The sequence below is a fragment of the Phaenicophaeus curvirostris genome, chromosome 1, assembly GCF_032191515.1.
Source record: "Phaenicophaeus curvirostris isolate KB17595 chromosome 1, BPBGC_Pcur_1.0, whole genome shotgun sequence".
Lineage (NCBI taxonomy): Eukaryota > Metazoa > Chordata > Aves > Cuculiformes > Cuculidae > Phaenicophaeus > Phaenicophaeus curvirostris.
Window position 1 is genome coordinate 193,114,517 of NC_091392.1, and position 20,493 is coordinate 193,135,009.

Below are 20,493 nucleotides of genomic sequence, written 5' to 3' on the forward strand. Positions count from 1 at the left end.
AAACATGCTGCCTGAACCACAGGGTTTGCTATGGTCATCTCTACGCTTCAGCTACCTCTTAAGTCACTTCTGCCAGCTCCTCAGCAGCATTCAGCAATGCTCAGCACATCTGGGTTAAGGAAAAAGAACATCCTAGTGAATTCAGGTTCCAAGTACCCTTGCAGCAAAAGAATACAGAAGTGAGGGATTGCAGTGCATTGTAGTTTCGACTATAATAATGAGTCTTTACATTAGAATGATAGTAACCCTGCTGAGAAGGACCTGAGGTTATGGAGGACACAAGGTTTAATGAGCCAATAGAGCATCTCTACTGCAAATAAGTTAAACAACATCCTGGGGAGCATTAAGAGAAGTGTTGCCAGCAGAACACTGGAAGCGGCTCTCCCTTCTGTTCAGCGCAGGAGAGGTGGCACTGACACCACACTGCTCCAGTTTGGGCCTCCCAGTTCAAGGAGGATGTGTAAGGGATCAAATGCAGAACTACCAAACCAAGACAGTGAGTTATCTGGGGAACACAGCCTACTAGGAAAGCCAGGGGAAGTTGGGTTTGTTTTGTGCCCCAAAGAAGAGGCTATGAGGTGACTAATTACTGCCTACACTATCTGACAGACGGTTACAAAGATGATGAAATCATACCCTTCAAGAGTGACAGACACTGTCATAATGGGAAATGGCCTTTAGCAGTTTGAGGTGGAAAATCTCCTCAGATGGTGGTGTAGTGCTTGAACAAGTCCCACAGAGGGGGCAAGCCTTCATCCTTAGGGTTTCAAGAGTTCATTCAACTTGGACCACTTCTGGCAATAGTCCTGCTTTGAAGGGCTGGTTGGACAGATACCTTCAGTCTGTCTTCACCTGCTGTAGTAGGACAGACAGAAGTTCAGTGTAGTCACCGGAGTTCACAAGGATGAGCTTTGGAAGGCAGGAACACGCTCAGTAGCTCAGCGCATCAATGTAACAGCAATTCTTAATTCCAGGTCCTCCAAGGAGCCCTTTGGTGGCTCAGAGCGCTAGGTCTTGTACAGAGACAGTGTTTGCCCCAAAGAGTCCTTCCTCTAGTCTGACAGAGGTCATGGCTTGCAAATGAAACAAGTATTAAAGAAGTGTTGTCCGCAGATACAGCCCAGAAGTGATAGCCACTGAGGAACAGCAAAGATAGGGTTTCCAAGAATCAGGACCCTGCTGTATCTTTCCAGAAACATACTCACAGCTCTGTCAGGTCCAAAGTGAGGCTTTCATCTCCTTTACACCCTGTCTTGCTGTAGAACGTTTACTGTGTTTTAACAGTGCCCACACATCTGCACTGGGAGGGAAGAGGGCTAGACTCAGCCTGAACAGACCCAGTGCAAATTGTTTCCTCCCTGTGTGGAACCAACAGGCTGTAATTAAAACCTCGCCCCATGTTATCATCCTCCCTCCCAGCCTTTCTGCAGTATTTCAGGCTGTTTTTCAGAAATCCTGCTGTTTTTCTCAATCTCTTGAGCCAGCGCATGGAGCAGGGATCTAACTGCGATTACAGCATTTACAAAGCACTGATCTACTATCAGCACTGAATGGCAATGCTTGAATAGGTGTAGACCTGCTATTTTGCATCCAGAGAGCCTCTTCTGTAACAGTTGTGCACAAGAGGACTTGCTTTCCCAGTGTTGCCAATCCAGAAGTGTTTCTAGCACCCTGTGCACACCAGGTTGCATGACAGGGGAAGGGGTTTGGTCTCCAAGTTACACGTGCAGGCATTTCAAAGTCCAAATACCTCTAGCATGCAGAGCAGACCCGAAAATCTCCTCCCATTCCTGCATGAATATTTGGGAACTCAAAACCATGCAGCACTGTAACTGCAATGCCTATTCAGTGTTCCCAGGGCATTACTTTGTCTCTGCATGATTTTGTAGCCCTTTCTCAATCTTGAGCTAAAACAGATTTGGCTTTGCAGTGGGACTAGGAGTGTTCATGACCTGTACTGAAGGCATAAACAAACTGAAAGGAAGACTACCTTATTTTTTTTTAAAGGGGGCATTTTCTTCATAGCACTATTCTAAATAATCAAAAGCAATGGTGATGCTTTCTGTTCTCAGTGTTGCTCTAAACAGAGAAAAAACACACTCCTGGGAGAAGACAGCTCATGTCATTAAGTTAGTAAACACTCTCCCTCATATAACTTCAATATCTAAAGCAGGCCACTTAAATAAGGGATCAACTACCCACTGTTTTTTTAAAATACAGTTTACATATTGTCTTTGACAAGAAAATGATGTCAAAGTGGTTTAGTTAGAAGAGGATCCAAGGTACTGTCAAAATGTTTTCAGATGCTGCTGAGATAGTAAAAGGGAGAATAATTTCCAGCACTGGGGGGAAGCTGGCAGAACCTCAAACTCCCCAGCACATCCCAGTGGAAAGCTTGTTTTCAGCTCCTTCCAACTTTGTGAAATTTTCCACACCCGCATCTGCTTCAGGCTGAATTTTTGTTGTTGGTATTTTGTGGAAAGTTTCAGCCAGATTGTTCAGCCACTTCCAAAAACAGCCAACCATAGAAACAAACAGCAACAACAACAAAATAATCAAAAAGTTTCTACATGATTTCAGCTCTACCTTTGTTTTTGCATGCTGTTCAGCAGGGAGAGCGCATCTACCCCAAGCTCCGTTAACAGCCACACAATGGAGACACAAGGACACATTACATCTATCAGTGGAGAAAGGCAAAAGAAGCTCTCCTTCAGTCTCTCCTTCCACCACTTCAAAGACAGTAAAAAGAAAGCAAGTCCATCTGAAGGACCCAAATGCATCCAGCCCAGTGTCAAACAGCTCTTAAAGGTTTATGATAGCAGCCAACTCTGTTAAGAATTTGTCCCTCAGCAGTGGGGAAACTCTACTCACCAGTTGATTTCATTGTAGTCGTTATGAACTTCCCACCAGAAGTAAAACCAGACCAGGGTCAGGAAAAAGGATGAGGTGAGGATAAGGAACCACAGGCGCTCCCACTGTGGATGGAAAGAGAAGCCAGCATTAACACTATCCCATTTCAGGACCAGTGCTCCATTCTGTATCACATCTCATTTAGAGGCTATTGAGGTTGGATGGAGTAACTAGACAATTCCAAGGGCAGAGCTTTTGACCTTTCTCCCCTGGGTTGGTGGTAGGTCCATCCCCAGCTCCAGGCAGAGGAGTCATTGCATCTTATGTAGGGCTTGGACAGCATTTCTTCAGCTTTCAGGGCATGTGGAACAAGGGAGCAGTTTTACAGAATCACAGAATCACAGAATAACCAGGTTGGAAGAGACCCACCAGATCATCGAGTCCAACCATCCCTATCAAACACTAAACCATATCCCTCAGCACCTCGTCCACCCATGCCTTAAACACCTCCAGGGAAGGTGAATCAACCACCTCCCTGGGCAGCCTGCTCCAGTGCCCAATTACCCTTTCCATGAAATGTTTTTTCCTAATGTCCAGCCTAAACCTCCCCTGGCAGAGCTTGAGGCCATTCCCTCTTGTCCTGTCCCCTGTCACTTGGGAGAAGAGGCCAGCTCCCTCCTCTCTACAACCTCCCTTCAGGTAGTTATAGAGAGCAATGAGGTCTCCCCTCAGCCTCCTCTTCTCCAGGCTAAACAACCCCAGCTCTCTCAGCCGCTCCTCATAAGGCCTGTTCTCCAGCCCTTTCACCAGCTTCGTTGCTCTTCTCTGGACTCGCTCCAGAGCCTCAACATCCTTCTTGCGGTGAGGGGCCCAGAACTGAACACAGTCCATGAGGTGCGGTCTCACCAGTGCCGAGTACAGAGGGAGGATAACCTCCCTGGACCTGCTGGTCACGCCGTTTCTGATACAAGCCAAGATGCCATTGGCCTTCTTGGCCACCTGGGCACACTGCTGGCTCATATTCAGTCGGTTGTCAACCAACACCCCCAGGTCCCTCTCCTCCAGGCAGCTTTCTAGACAGACTTCTCCTAGTCTGTAGCTCTGCATAGGGTTGTTGTGCCCCAAGTGCAGGACCCGGCATTTGGCCTTGTTAAACCTCATGCCATTGGACTCAGCCCAGCAGTCCAGCCTGTTCAGATCCCTTTGCAGAGCCTCCCGACCCTCCAGCAGATCCACACTTCCACCCAGCTTAGTGTCGTCCGCAAACTTGCTAAGGGTGCACTCGATGCCTTCATCCAGATCATTGATGAAGACACTGAACAGGGCTGGACCCAGCACTGAGCCCTGGGGAACCCCACTTGTCACTGGCCTCCAGCTGGATTTCACACCATTTCCCACCACTCTCTGGGCCCGGCCATCCAACCAGTTTTCCACCCAGGAGAGTGTGTGCCTGTCCAGGCCAGAGGCTGACAGTTTCTCAAGCAGAACGCTGTGAGAAACTGTGTCAAAGGCTTTAGTGAATTCCAGGAAGACCACATCCACAGCCTTTCCCTCATCCAGCAGCCGAGTCACTTTGTCCTAGAAGGCGATCAGGTTAGTCTGGCAAGACCTGCCTTTTGTGAACCCATGTTGACTGGGCCTGATCACCCGGTTCTCTTGCATGTGCTTCATGACAGCACTCAAGATCACCTGCTCCATGACTTTCCCTGGCACTGAGGTCAGACTGACAGGCCTGTAGTTTCCTGGGTCCTCCCTGCGGCCCTTCTTGTAGATGGGCACAACATCAGCCAGCCTCCAGTCCAGTGGGACTTCCCCAGTCTTCCAGGACTTTAGATGCAGAGATGGTGAGTTTTTGTTTGGTTGGAAGTTTTTTCGTTTGGTGTGGGGTTTTTTTGAGGAAATAGTTTAACATAATTCACATATGGAAGTCGCAAGCTGTCATCTCAACTCTCCTATTGGTTCCGCTTAAATAACCAAGTAGTTATCACATGACAAAAACTACATCACAGGTTAGGAAAGCTTCTGCTACACAGAAATATGAACCCTTACTCCTTCCTCCAGGGCACTCCCATCCTGCAGAGCCAAACCACACTTCCGCAACATTTATTACCACCACCACATATGTCAAGTATTTTACAGCAGGAGGAGAGACCACACCAGCATCAGATGAGAGAGATTTGCACCAACGTTCAATTTTGATGAATGTCTCCACCCCCCCAAAAAAAATTATCCCTAAAACATCCATTCAGTGTCCCACTCCAACACATGGGTAAAATCCTAAACCACAAGGACATCCATTAAGAGAACAGTGGTACAAGAAAATTGTCCCTAACCAGCACCATTTCCACACACTTCCTGCTGGTTTTACTCTGCAGGCATTAAATAGTCCACATATGTTTCCGTTTGAACTACCATCCAGTCTGCCTGGAACAAAACACTGAAATAACTTTGTGATGGAAAATATTCAAATAAATGCTCTCTTCCCAGAACGAGCAAGAAAGGATGACAATTGGAAAAGTGTATAAGCAACTCTACTGCTATAGTTTCCCTCTAGACCCTGAGCACACCATTAATCTCTTGAAAATTTCCATGAGAGTAAACTGTCTCATGGTTTTTCAATCACGCAAAACAACGTAACCAACATAAACACAGTTTTAGTGATATAAGAAACATTACTATTCTCTGACTTCCTTTTCCAGCTTAAGGGGTAAGCTATTTACTTAACTGTGTATTGACTATGTTTCATCATGCATCACCCTGGATACCACTCTGGTGATACAGCTCTCCTTGTACGCTCCATCTCATAAAAGTTCCAAAAGAAAATGAAAGCAATGAAAAGGGCTAGAATTATTGTGATTTTTGCTCTGCCAAATATTATGAGTTTTGCTAGAAATTCCCAATTCTTAGCCAGGGGTTATGGTTAAAACTTTTCTTCAACTCAGCTCAAGTTTGTTAACCAGCTTCAATCGAGACTCAGTAGCACCATATGGTTAATTCCCATGCAGGACTTTGTGTTCCAGAAAAATGGAGCAAAAGGAACCAGAAGGTGGTAGAAGGGACCTCTACAGCACGCCTACTGTGTACATTCAAAACCACACAGCCAAACTGCTCTGCCATGACCTTAGAGACTACAATCTCTCCACCTCATGCACAGTTCTGCACAGGTGAGCTCCTGAAGGGAAAGCACTGAGGCTGGATAGGAAGTTTTCCCCCAAACACCCCATCTTTGGTAGCAGAATGCCAGCCATAGCATCCACATTAGCTCCATAGCCCACATCAGCTTTGCCCAGTCTCAAAAGCAGGAGCAAGGCTCCCACATCTCTCCATGATGGACCACCTCATCACCACCACATAGCCAAGCCAATGCCTTCCAGCCAAGAAGTTTCAGATTAAAATCCACCCATAGAACGTTCGGATCACACAAACAGCTATTTCAAAACCCACTCACACCTTCGCTCCACCACACTAAAAGACCCCAGCAAGAAGTGATTGCTAACTCTTTTGGCTGACTATAACTATTTTCTCCTGGATGCCTTCCAATCTGCAGATCTCCAAGCTTTCAATCTTCACGTTTCCTATTGTCTGCTGTTATTTTCCTCTACATTTGGGTCTACTCTCCTTGTACCTATCAGCGACACTGCTGGATTGGTTGACTGGATGGGTTTTTACAAGGCAAGTCAGGTTCAAAGTAAAAGTATCTCAAGCACTGAGGATCAACATTGCTATAAAAAAATATCTTTCAGCTTTTTAAAGATCATTATGGGATAAGCTTGGCCAATATCCATGCACTAAATTACACTGTTTTGATAAACAGGTGAAGGAAAACATTTCAGAATATGTTGAGGTTGTTTTTTTTCTTATATTCCCACTCTCATTTATATGCAAGTAGCATAGCTGTGTCAAAAAACTATTTTTGGTCCGTCCTTGATGGTGCACTTCCCAGATATACTTGCCTGGCTGATTTTGTGAAAACCCAGTCAAATTCTTCAAGGGCTGACACACGTCAATGAGTTCAAGCATGTAGGTTCTAGACAGGCTTTCAGAAGAACAAAAAATATCTTCCCAGTACCACTGATGCTATTCAGCACAAACTGAACTAGAATCTGAACCTATGTGAATCTGACCTACATGTACAATATATTGGGTTTATCCTGGATCCTGTACAACCTTCCTCCAACAGCCCCTCATCAGGAGAGCTTTACAAGCCCCTACTCTGCAAGCTCCCACATGCTTTAAAGCAAGTTGAAATCTGCAACATGCAACAGCTTCAAGCCTCTATTGCCAAAAATAAAGACTTAAAATCATGTCATCTAGCTCAGTCAATCACAGCCATAAGTAGGTGGAGGAAGTGGTACCACAACACCTACAGAAACTCAGAATCACTAGAAAGTTTGAAGGGGCTTCAAAAAATGTCAGCATTTTCTGCCCTACAAAAATTTTATAGAATGTCAGCATAGACATTTTTGACAGCTCTTCTCAATAACCTTTCCTGTGCCATCCTTCCCTTTCAGTTTCTCCCTCTTCCCACATGAATAAGATGGCCATACTAATTACTCACCAGCTGCACAGTTTAAGCATGCTCAGCTCACACAGCACTCAATATTGTCCTGCAAACAAACCCAAGCAAGCACATTCATATTAGCACCTTCAGGAGTATCAGGATGCATTTCTAAAGTTTCTCACAATTTTATCCTGCTTTCTGTGCCTTGGTTCACATAACTAAAAGGCTTTAGGCAAAACTAAATCAGAAGATATGCTTCAGGAATGAATGCACCTCAACCACCCAGTAGGCATTCAGTCCACAGGACTAGATTACAGCTAGTCCTAAGTGAGAACACCACCACCTCCAGAATGATTGGACTGTGAATATAAGGACCTTGGCACCAACTACCTCTTTCCACAAACCTCTTCTCGTGGGCCACACTACTAACTAATGCAGATATAGCCATGATGTTTTGTATGGCACAAACCAATGTTAACTTCATTATACTGACATTTAATTTTAAAGGGAAGCAATAAATGAAAAGTCATCTTTTTCCTCCAGTTAAACAACCAGAAAGGACATGTACCATGTGCTCAGTTGACCTCAAAAAAAAATTAAAATAAACCTAACTGGTACATGGATGAAGTAATTGCAGAGCACACCCACTGAGATGGCCACAACCCAAAGAAGGACGGAAAGAGTATAAATTAAAATAAGAGAAGTGACTTTGAAGTGAGAATATTTAAAAGGGTCATGCACAGGCTGATGATCTGGCACTGCGGTCACAGTTTCCAAAATGGGTATCTTACACGTACCACTGCACTTCTGATCTCAGGTCTATTGCGGAGCCAATTCTAGCAATCAGAATGAGATTTCTGACTCGAAGAGTGTCTACAGCCATAATCAAAAGAGCCCCAAGAGAGAACAAATAAAGACTGAGACACGTTGCCAAGTTGCAGTTTGTCAGCAATTTAATATTTTAAAATCACCAAATCCTAAAAATAAGTAAAACAAGTAAATCAGCATTTCATTTATTTTTTTCACCACTTTTGTGCGTCCCCAGTCCCCACACTGTCAGGTAGGAGTCTAACCAACTTCAAAGCAAGGGATGACGACAAAAAACAACCTATCAACAAACTAAATTAAATTGCTACAGAAAAAGCCAACTGTGAAGCTGGCTTGCGCCTTTTATCTGCTCTTGTGCTGCAGGTTTTAATCTTACATGCTAGAAATAGCCCTGAAATTCATATCAGAGCACAGAAGATATTTTTCCAGTTTGAGGATTAGTTTTGGTGAACTGAAGTCTGCACCAGTCTCTTTTGGTGCAACTCCCTAACACAGACAAAGGTCACAGCACTGTTTCCCACCTGGCACTGGTGGCGCAGGAAAGCTGAGAGCCTCAGGAAGATTATTTTATTTCCTGTAAGATCTGTAGGAGATATTATGAAGTTCATCTACATACACACTCTGACCCACTCCTCCTAGAAGGATTATTTCAATTTAGTCAAACTTGCTATATTAGAAGCGATGAGACTTCTCACCGATTTCCACATTCTAGCTGATCGCACATATACTGGAAGACATCTCTTAGTGTGATACCATTTGTAAACCAAAGAAATTTGTCAACCAACAAAGCCATGTTTTTAAAAAAGTTTCCTTAGAGAAGGTATGCTCTCTATCAGTGGAAAGCAAATTCAGCTATTCCCTGCTGAATTATGGGGTGAACACAACTCAATGCTGTACAATTCTGAAGAAGCCAGAATCATGTCCATTTGAGAATTTACTTGAAGAACCCTCATCAAGCCTTTAGATCACCAAATTGTCAGTTATCTTCCCAAAAAGCAGATCAGCACAGGTGCTAAGGGGCATGGCTTAGTGATTGATAGGAATGGTTGGACTCGATGATCCTGTGGGTTGTTTCCAACCTAGTGATTCTGTGATCAGGATCTAAATAGATCATGATTTGGACTCTGAAGGAATATTTAAGATCTTAGAATCAAGATTGCCTGGGGTGAGACACCACTGATCAAAGTAATTATCACTGTGTTTACACATGCCACTCTTCCTGAGATTTAAATCATTCTATGATTAGACTGGGTCTATGAGAAAGTATGTCCCTGTCTGGGCCAAGCAGGCAAACCAGAGAGGTACAACATGCGAGATCAAATTAAATTGCTTATTTACTACCAAGTGTATTCCCAAAGGTCACTGAAATCCTGTGTAATGAGCTAAGCTGCCCCCCTCACTGTTTCTTTGAGCTCAGCTGGAGGAGGAGGCTGCATTTGCAGAAGGGGCAGTATGCTGGTGGCTCAAGGTCTGCTCCATTAAAGCCAAGAAAAGCCAAGGACAGAGCCAGCTGATCTGCTGGCAGGCTGTGGATGAAGCATAGCATAAATGTTTCACTTCACTGAAGTTGCTAGAGTTACCCCAGTTGATGCTAGTCCTGAAAGGCAGTGCTTGCTGGAGACCTCTGCCAGCTCATCCCAGCAGTAGGGACATCCTTGACATGTGACTACAACTCCTGGTCTTTGGATAAAACTGCAGAAGCCCCTTTAAGCAAACCTACCGCTTTCAGCATCCTCACTGGCATCCAGAAGCAATATAGAGTTTAAAAATGAACTAGAAAAAGAGAAGCCTGCTTTGAATTGTGAATATGTAAGAGGAAATGCCAACAATGGATGGATTAAGGACTCCATTCCTACATGGGCTAGCTCATAGCTAACAACTGTCCAGCAATCAATCAATGTGGGTGAAGTTGGGTACCTTCCAACTTTTACATCCCTAGAAGCTTCCTGGTGAAGGAAGTCAAATGCCACTGCTGTGAGCTTGCCCCAAGTTATAACAATACAGCTAATCACAGCAGCTCAGATGGAAACAGGTATTTTTTACAGTCTTCCTTTTTGTTCACATCCAACTATGATTACACCAATGCTCACGTCAAACTTTGTGTGGCAGCAGGTCCCCAAAGCTCTCCCACAGCAGCTGAAACCACAGCGAGCAAGTTTTAACCTAAAGGGTCTTAAATATATGAGTGAGGGTTGTGGTTGCTTGAAAGCAAGAAGACACATAAAGCAGCAGATTTATTTTCCTGAGTAAAAGATATTTTCTTTCAAAGACTAAAAGCCAGAAAATGTTAACAACTTTTCACTAAGCCACCACTGAGACCAGTCAGAGGAAACAACCTACTGTTTCGTGGAAGAAGTTTAAGTCCAACAAGTGCAGCAAGTAGTGTCTTGTAATTTTCTTTTTCACAGTGCCCCGTGAAAACTCACCACAGAGAGCATAAGGAAGCTTAAAGAGAAGGCAAGAATAAACACACATTCACTATTCAAGTGAATCAGCTGTACAAGTGTCTTTGTCTTTTAACAACATTCAGTTAGGAGACAGTTGAAAGAGGGGCCCAAACAGCAAAACGACAAAAAAAAAAACAACTCAAAACAAGTCCCTTTCAGACTTAAAGCTCCCTAAGCCTGGAGGGCCTCACACCAAGAAATATCACTAACATTTTCAAAGAGAAGCCAAAACCACTAAACCACATAGCAAGGGAAAAACAAACAAACAAACAAAAACACCCCACAAAACAAAAAAACCTTCACCGTAGACCACTATGTAAAGACCCGGAGTTCAGTTGAGGGACAAAGACAGGAAAGACTTTTCCTACTGACCAGAAACACAGCATGATGGCGTGGAGGCTGAACAGCAGCAAAAAGGATCAGAAGATCCCACCAAAAAAAAAAAAACCCGACTCATTTCCCTGTACTCTGGTTTTGAACCAAAAATCTTTTATTGCTATATTTGTTTTTTTCAGGAAAATGGATCAAATGAGTTTCCTTTCAATTCTGCATTCCTCTTGGCTCTTAATTTATATTTCACACTGCACCAGGAAATCACTTGTCATTAAATGTTATTGGCAGAGCAGACTCCCCCCTTGTATCATTGCTACATCAAGCAGAACTGAGGCTAATGTCAAAACTGTTCAGAGATCTCTTTCCTCCATTTAAATACAGAGTTTTTCAATTTTCCTCTTAAAGCAGTTGGCTTTCAAAATCAAAAAACTGAGTGTTCTATGGTCCCATATTTGCAAAACATCAGTGCACACCAGAGCCACAAAACCACCTGACTCACTTCTCTACACTAAAACTGAGTTATAATAAACTTTGCGCAGAGTAATTCAACATAACAAGTTAGTTAAAACTACTTTTTTCATTTCATCTGCTGATAGGTTCTGTGTTCTGGTCAGGGCTTTCTGTGATCAGAGATGTTAAGTCTATTTTTAATAAATATAATCAGCTACTGAAAAAATGTGGAAGGAAGTCACTCCACACAAAAAAACCCAACTGCCCTCTTCTCAAGCTTGTCCAGGTCCATCTGGATAGCATCCCAACCCTCAGGCGTGATGCAGCTGCCACGCTTGAGGGAAGGGATACCATCTAGAAGGACCTGGGCAAGCTTGAGAAGTCAGCCTGTGTGAACAGGTTCAACAAGGTCAAGTGTAAGATCACGTGCCTGGGTCAGGGCAACCCTCAGTCTCAAAATAGACTGGGGAATGGAGGGATTGAAAGCAACACTGCTGAGGAGGACTTGGGGGTACTAGTGGGTGAAAAACTGACAAGTGAGCAATGTGCACTCGCAGCCTGGAACACCAAGTGTATCCTGGTCTGCATCAAAAGAAGCAGACATCAGTAGGTCAAGGGAGGTGATTCTGCCCCTCTACTCCACTCTAGGGAGACCCTACCTGGAGTACTGCAGCTAACTCCAGAACCCTCAGCACAGAAAAGAGATGGACTTTCAGAGGAGGACCCCAAAAATGATCAGAGGGCTGGAACACCTCTGCTATGAATCAAAACTGAGAGAGTTGAGGTTGGGAAGATCTTATTGTGTGGCCTTTCAGTACCTAAAGGAGACCTAGAAGAAAGATAAGGACAGGACTTTCTAGCAGGGCCTCATGTGATAGGACAAGGGGTGATGGTTTTAAAATAAAAGAGGGGAAATTCAGACTAGATAAGGAATAATTTTTTTACAAGGAGGGTGGTGAAACACTGGCACAGGTTGCCCAGGGAGGTGATAGATGCCCCATCCCCAGAAACATTCAAGGTCAAGTTGCATGGGCACTGAGCAATCTGATCTAGTTAAAGATGTCCCTACCCATTGCAAGGGGCTTAGACTAGACAACTTTTAGAAGTCCCTTCCAACCCAAAATATTGCACGATTCAAGTGTATTTACTATAGCTACCCTAGACAAGAAATATTATTTACACCTATGTGAAGCTATAATGATCTCTATGTATAGTCAACAACAGGTCTGCAAACGTTTCAAATAAACACCCTACATGTGCTCTGAAGGAAGCTGGCCCTCTTTGTTGGCTATAAAAAGAGCCTCTAAAACCATCTTCTTCCTTTCAACACCTACAACTAGATAGTGTGACTATCCCACCCCCCACCACATCTAACCCATGGGTCTCTTTCCATCAACATTAATAGAGACGTGTTCCACCTTCAGTGTGCATGACCAGAGGATTTTCACAGCAACTTTGTATATAAGGGGTGTTAAACAAACTCAACTGCTCCCTCCACAATCTTTGCAAATACCATCATTCAAGACAGAACCATGGCACGCCAGGCGAGTTGGCAGATGTGCCTGCTAGAGAATCTCTCTCAGCATAGCTTGCACTCCTCAGCTAGAAATTAAGGAGCAACCAGAGGGACAGACCGATTTCTGGAATCGCCAGTCATCCAACATGAAGAAGGCTCTTGTTCAAGTCTCTGGGAATTCATGGCTTTCAGCCTTAGTGGCAGACCCTACCCATTCTCTGTCTCCTGAACACAGTAAATCCCCTGTTCATTCATTAAAAATAATTAAATAAGTAAATAAAAATCAACTAGAACAGGAAGAAGCTTTTTGACATCTCTCTCTCTCTTTTTTTTTTTTTTTGTCAGAACAAAAATCCAGTTGGGGAAAACAGAAGTCTTTTATAGGAAATACAAAGTTTGAAAGCAATTGTTTGCTGAAGGACATCTCAGCTTGAGGCTGGGATGTCTGGTCAGAGGAAACAGGAGAGAAACTGAGCTCTCCCAAAACCTGGCAGCACATCAGTCAGAACATGCACAAGCAGATGGAGAACAACAGCATGTGGATCTGACTACATATATACACACACACAAAAAAAAAAATCAAACGTGGGCATTTTTCTCCAGTTCCACCCATCGAGCTGTGCTACTGGAGCAACTACGGCTGCAAACCGGGTAATACAGAAAAGTCAAGGAGGAGAACACAGAAGTCTGAAGGGGTGGTGTGACATGCTGGGGATAAGGGCAAGTGACAGGAACAGACCTCAGCCTTTGGAATACCAGCCTGCTATTGTAACCCTAGCTACCAAACTCATTCGCTTTTTATTTGCACCCAACTCAACCTTGGGTCCATGCCTTGTTGACTTCAGTCTTCTCCCTATCATAGGTCACATCCATAGTTAAAGAAAACCATCTTACACATCAGTTCTGCCCTGCCAGCACTAGCATGTCTAGATAACAGCTACTTTAGACTGCTTCATTCATTTAATACACCCCCGTCAGATCTGCTTACAATTCTAAGGATGTCACATAGGAATAAACAGAAGTTACTTTATTTTGTTAGAAGTACATCAAAACCACTAGAGCAAGCAGTAACTTCAAACAAGTTACACTAGTACCTCTCCATAGCTACACATTAATCAGAATCAGATGTCCAGATGCCCACTGCTTTCCCCTGGGCTATGGTGATGTCTCCCTGAATCTCTCCTCTGTTCTTAGCCCCATCACTCTACATCTTAACACTTCTCCCATCACTCGTTTTAAATTCAAGCCTTCAGTCCAAAAGAAGGCACCTACCAGCTCAAATGCAGAGATTTCAGAGAAGCTAGGCTATGTTAACCAGAGCAGCTAAGCAACCGCTGGATGAATTTCATCTCATCTCCCTGACACAAGATATTTACCATATTTATCCCACAAGACACCGTAAGTCTCTGTGTTGAGGGCTTTACATTCAGTCAGCATTCACAGAGACACCCAATATAACTAGGCCTTCAAACTTGAAAAGGCAGCAAGCCAGAAAAGATATTTTGCATTCCTGCAATGCACACCATCCTTGTGTCCCCAAATATCCACCAGCCCAGGCACCCATCTTTAGCAAATAAATGGACTTTTGTGAAGGATTAAGGCCACACAGTCCTGAATACCTGCTTTCTACCTCAAAAGCAAATGCAAGAGCTGGACTTAAGTTGGAGCATCACCATTACTCAAGTGTATTTTCAGGTCATTTAAATTCACTCCCAGACACAATGAAGAGTTTAGTAATGAGTCTTCACTACACTGTCTTCTGACATTTTCAAAAAGCCAATTTCCTGCAAGCTTTTACCAGTATTAGCTTTTTGTGGAAAATACACAAGCTAACGTTTATCCAGTGAATACAAAAAAAAAATTGACAGCATGATTCATTTCCGGATTACCCAATTGGATCTAATTTGAACAAACAAAAGAAAATCTTCTTCAAGCAAGTTATTCAGTCATCTCTGAAGATGAAAGATGACTGCATCTCCCAGATGCACCCATTAGAATCAGGAATTGAGGATAAACAAGATCAAATATCAGCTGGAGCATCTTGACAATGTGCACAATACTTCATTTTCTATAGTGAGTTACAAAATTTCATTAATAACTCATTATTAATGAAATTTTGTAACTCACTGAAGTATTTGAATGCATGGTCCTTAAAACAGTGACTTGTGTACTATAAATGTGAAGAGTTTTCCATCCCAGTCAATTTTGAGCTCACCAGCTTTGATCACAGTGCCAAAGATTAAATGCAAACACCAACAAACATTTAAAGATTAAATAACTGATGCAGCAAGGAGCCCCTGGTAGGCTCTGCTCTACACTCCCACTCAAAGCAAGGCCAGCTCAGGTCAGGTCACTCAGGGCAATGTCCCAACAAAGTCTGAATGTCTCCAAGCATGGAAATTCCAACCCTCCCTCTGAGTTCTGCTCCACCCTCATGGGGAGAAACTTTCCTACTGTCTAACTGGAATTTCCCTTGATGCAGTTTGTATCCATTGCCTCTTGCCAAGAGCCATCTTCTCTACAACTTTAGATAGCAGTAAGTATATCCAATAGCTAAATCTCGTATTGCAGAGAGATATAACAAGGGGAAAGTGCCTTGCACTCCAAGGATCTGAAGCATTAAAGTGAGCAAATCAATATACTTGACTAGCAGATGTTGACCTACAAGACCTTACATACATCAAGGACAAAATTCAGGGTGCCTAGGTTTCAATTGCCTGACTTTAAAGAGGCTGCAGAGGGATTAGGCTTTCATACCTCTTGGATTTAAGACTCATGAACCCATGAGAAAGCAGGCAGCAGCCTGCAGGACTCCGCAGTGCATCAATCAGCTATCACAGTACTTCGTAATATATCCAAAGGCTTCATTTTCTTTCCAGCTAGTAACCAAGACTGTGGACATCTCGTGCAAAACACCACTAGCGCACACGTTCTTCAGCTCTTGCTTTTTAGTCTTCACCTTCAACTTTCTTTTTCCCATCTTTGCTTAGTACTTCAAATCTCATAAGGTATGGAACTTGTTCCATTTGTTACAGCACTCTCCAGGAAGGAGTCGGACTGACTGGAAGGACACATCTGTCAACACAATCAATTTAAGCCAGTCTGGTCACTTCAAAAACACTGCAAAGATTTCAGCTGATTCACTACTCATAGGTAACACACTGTGGTCTTGTATAAGAGACATCTGTCAACAACTAAATGGGAATAAAAAGGAAGAAATTTGGTCTAACAGACAATAGGTGTGAAGAAAGGAGGAAAAAACCTTCCTACCATTCTGGCTGCTTAAGCTTTGATAGCTAACCAGATGCTTCCTAAAGTAAGTCATTCCACATCTCAGACATATCTTATTTGATTACTGCAAACACTAGGCTAATAGCTTTCTGCACACCTTGTTAGAGAAGGCTATGAATGAGATTTCTGAGCTGTGACATGCTCCATTTACAATTCAATTTAGCAGGTCAAAGAAAGTGGCAGAGAACATATTATTGAAATATGCATTCCTGCTGAGGCTGCTGTAATTGAACTGTAGATCAACAGATGCAAGAAAAAGAGCACCAAATCTCTAAAAATAACATTATCACACACTGTAAAACACCTCGGCTCCCAGACTGCAAAAACACAACCAGAAAGGGTAGTCAGGCAGGACTCCTAATTCCCTCCAGGCTTGAGGGCTTGCAGCCTTGCAAAGCTGAGGAGCAACAAGTCAGTTTTACCTGCCCAGGTAGCTAGCACAGGGATAAACACATCTAAACCAACAGAGAACTCATACTTGCCTGCTCCACTTACCCCCCCTCATCTGCCATTGCAGAGGACCAGCTTCTCTATAGGCGAGCTTCACTGAACAGAGGTGAACAACATTTAACTGTATCCCAGCAGCTGTATTCATCACCAAAAAAAAAAAAATGCTGGCAACTTTCTCGGGCACTGCAATGGGAATTCCTGTGCTGTTGCAGAGACTGTGCATAGCGGAGCCACGGCTTTTTCTGCCTATTAGTGGTCTCAAGGGACTTTCTGCAGCACTAATAGCGTCCTGGACCACATCCGCCTCCTAAAATTACATCTTCCCTCTTTCATTCAATGCAGAGGTAAACAAAAATTCCTTAGGGAGCCTCTGATTCATGACAAAACAGGACAGAATGACAGGGGTTCCCAATCTACCCCCTATAGTATGATTTACTCTACTTTCACAGCTCCTGATGAGGTGTTTTTAATCTCCTGGATATTTCCCAAACAACATAACCAGCATACTCAGCACTTCTGGCCATTCTAATGGAAGGACTTAGGTATTAACAAGCTTATTACTGATGCTAATGATGCACTATTCCCCTTCTCCTATCCAGAAAAACCCAAACCAAAACACAACACCCTGCTCCACTAAGCAAAATAAAACAAAACAAGCCAAAAAAAACCCCACTGAGAAATGGCCCATTGCTCTTGCACAGACCACCTGGATGAAGACCAAGCCTTGCCTGAAGTGGAGCACCTTGCTGGGTACAGCATCCCTGCTGCACTCTCATCAATATCAAGCAGCAGGAAGACTGCATCCTTGATGCCTTTTGAGGACATTATTCCCGCTGACACATCCCAGTCTCATGACAGTCCTTTTCGCAGTCATGTGACATTGTTGACTTGCATTCAGCTTATGGTTCACTTTAATTAAAGCACCAACATCCTGGAGTAATGGGGTTCAAGATTAAAAACAGATTTAACAAAAGCAGGATTAATAAAAAAAAAAGACTATGTAAGTTAACTAAGAAGAGAGTCCATGAAGGCCATGAAATGCAATGGCCTCAGTACCACCTCTAACTTAAGGAATCTCAGAAAAACCAATTACCAAAAGTAGGATCATTTTATGTACATCCTAGGGCTTTTGGAAGATCTTTCCCTAGCTCTCTGCTTCTGGCCCTAGTCAGAAATAGGCCATTTGGCTAGAGAGGTCCTATATCAGGCCCAGAGAAGGTTGTAGTCATTAAAAACCATAGACACCTTCAGCAAAGCTGTGGCCCAGCCACCCTGCATCTCAACAGGACACGCACACCAGAGGAAAAAGCTCTGCATTAGCCTTTGCTGATCCTATTTCTGTCCTGGCCCCAGACTGCTTTTGCAGTCTGTCCAGCTCAGTCTAATCCCAGGCTCTGATGTGCCTCCAGCTCTTTCCTCTTTGGTGTTTACAAGTTTAATAAGCAGGGCTTTCTTTAGAAAGAATGGTAGATACGATAAATACTGAATATTTATCCCTACTGAAAGAGAATTACTGTATTGCAGGAGTGTTTACAGGAATTCTGTTGTAAAATTCTCTGGTGCAGAGCAAATAGTCACACCCCAAATAGTCTGATATAGCTGTCAAATGGATTCAAGAGCAAAGGACTAGACTAGGAGAAGAAACAGGCAGTAAGCCAATTACTTGGACAATTTCTTTCCCTTGCTGCATCTTACTCGTAGCAGTAAAACTCTGCAAACCAAACAGTAAACATACTACTTTGTCATGATGATGCTTGGCACAAAAAAGAAAACAAAAAACCCAAGGATATTTTGCTGGTTGAAAGGATGATAGCATCACTAACCAGTGCTGGAAGACGAAGACCTGACAGTAAAAGAGGCAATGGGTACCATTCTTGATATCAATATCAGGTCTTCCACCTTCCCTCAAAAGGAAAGACAAACAGTCTTCAACTTGACAGAAGAAGTCAAAGGAGAGATGCACAGAAAGCAGGACCAGACATCCACAAAATGAATGACCAGGAAGCTCACCCAGCGGCAATCTGAAAGGATTCCTGAATTACACTCCAGATGAGACTCAGTTTGGGTCAGGAAAATCTTGCATGGCTCCCTGCTTTATATGAAGAGCAGATACTAACATGTTGTATCTTCAAACAAAGCGACAGGTTATGCATGTGAAAGGTGCCATCCCCAAAGTCAAGCTTGTCCTGCGGTGGTTATTTTGATCCACCTGCAGAGAGGGCCGTGCCCCCACCAGCAGATGTAAAAGGAGAAAGCTAAACTACGAGCATCAACAAAAGTGGTACCAAAAGGCTTACTAGAACTTTTTCCTGCCTGGAAATCCACACAGGCATGTTCTTCCCTCTCCATCAGTGTCACAAGCGACAGGCATTGACAGCTGAAAAAACACATTTGCAAAGGCAGACTATCCAGCTATCCTGCCCGATGGGTCAGCTGGACTCCAGCTGAGGACAGTAGCAAGGTAACCTACAGAACAGTAGATATCTAAATGTCTGTTTTATTCAGAAATCACTGTCAGGAAGACAAAAATGACAATGACAATTAAAAAAAAAAATTGGCTAATAAAAGTTGCAAGAAAGAAGCTGAAGATCTAACTTACACACAGTCCTCCTTCCACTTTCCAGCAGCTCTGACAAATCACACAACATTGCTGTTGCAAGGGGGCATTTTCTGTGACGTTTATAATTCTGGCACAGCAAAGTCGAATTGTGTAACAACTCTGCCATGCTTGTCTAGAGGGAAGTCACAAGATTACCCTCCAGCTATTTCCTTTCAGTATCCATTACTATGGCTAAAACACATGCAGCCAATTTAAGTACAAGAGAAGTAAATAATTTCCATCCTGTTTTACAGACCCCAATTGCTCTATGCAAGTGTTGAAAGAGTCATTGTGATTGCTTTGTCTCCTGGTGCTTCCCAATGGCAAGCCAGCACATAAACTGTTCAAATCCCAAAATAATGGCACTGCCCAAATGAATCTTCACTTGATTTATTACCATATGATTATTTGCAGCAAAAGCATAAAGACACACAATGAGCAGGAGACATCACAAGTGAGATAAGTACTGGGCCACCAAGGGAGAGACGTTCCCAATTCACCTTTCCAGAATCAGAGCAAACATTTCTGCTGAGATGCCCAGCGGATACCCATGGAGACTACCCATAGCATGCTGGGAGAATGGTTTTCAGAAGGAAAGCTCAGTTCATTTCCTTGCCATAAAATAGTTCGCAATTTCAAAGACATTTTAATGTCTCTTATATGCTTACTCTGTTAAAAATGAAATAATTACCTCTCTCATCACTAGCTACACATTGATTATAGCACTTCAGTTCCTCCAGTGGAAGGTGATCCAGAAATAGCAAGTCTGCCATACTGCTGTTTCCCTATCTCACCGTATTTGAAAGTTTTTTTTCGAAGTGGCACCACAGCCAGCCTGACTTTCCACTCTCCTTTAAGAAGCTAACCTGAAGAGGACTTTTCCTGAAAGTTCAGAAAAGCACACACTGAAAATAATCCAGATTGTCAAATTTCAAGGCTTCTCCTGGTTCACTGCTCATTGATTATAAAATATGCCAGGCAAAAATGCTACACTTGCAGCTCCCCTACAAGACTGGCTTGGGTTTTCATAGCAAGGTTTTGGTATCTGCAGAACTACAGGAGTGACTTCTGTGAGAAGTTGCTAGAAGCTTCCCCTACATCTGATAGAGCAAATATCAGCCAGCTCCAAGATGGACCTGCCACTGGCAAGGGCAGAGCCCATTCATGACAGTGGTAGCACCTCTGGGATAAATAATTTAAAAAGGGAAGGGAAAAAAAGTTGGGCAAC

General features: G+C 43.3%; 1 protein-coding gene across 4 annotated transcripts in view; it reads right to left on the bottom strand.

Moving 5' to 3' along the window:
- The window catches only part of GDPD5 (glycerophosphodiester phosphodiesterase domain containing 5), a 168,669-nt gene that overhangs the window by 44,347 nt on the left and 103,829 nt on the right, over positions 1-20,493 (bottom strand). For all 4 annotated transcript variants that reach the window (XM_069883342.1, XM_069883345.1, XM_069883343.1 and 1 more), the window contains exon 3: positions 2,872-2,975. In XM_069883342.1, the coding sequence (XP_069739443.1) occupies positions 2,872-2,975 (104 nt within the window). The remainder of the gene's footprint in view (positions 1-2,871; positions 2,976-20,493) is intronic.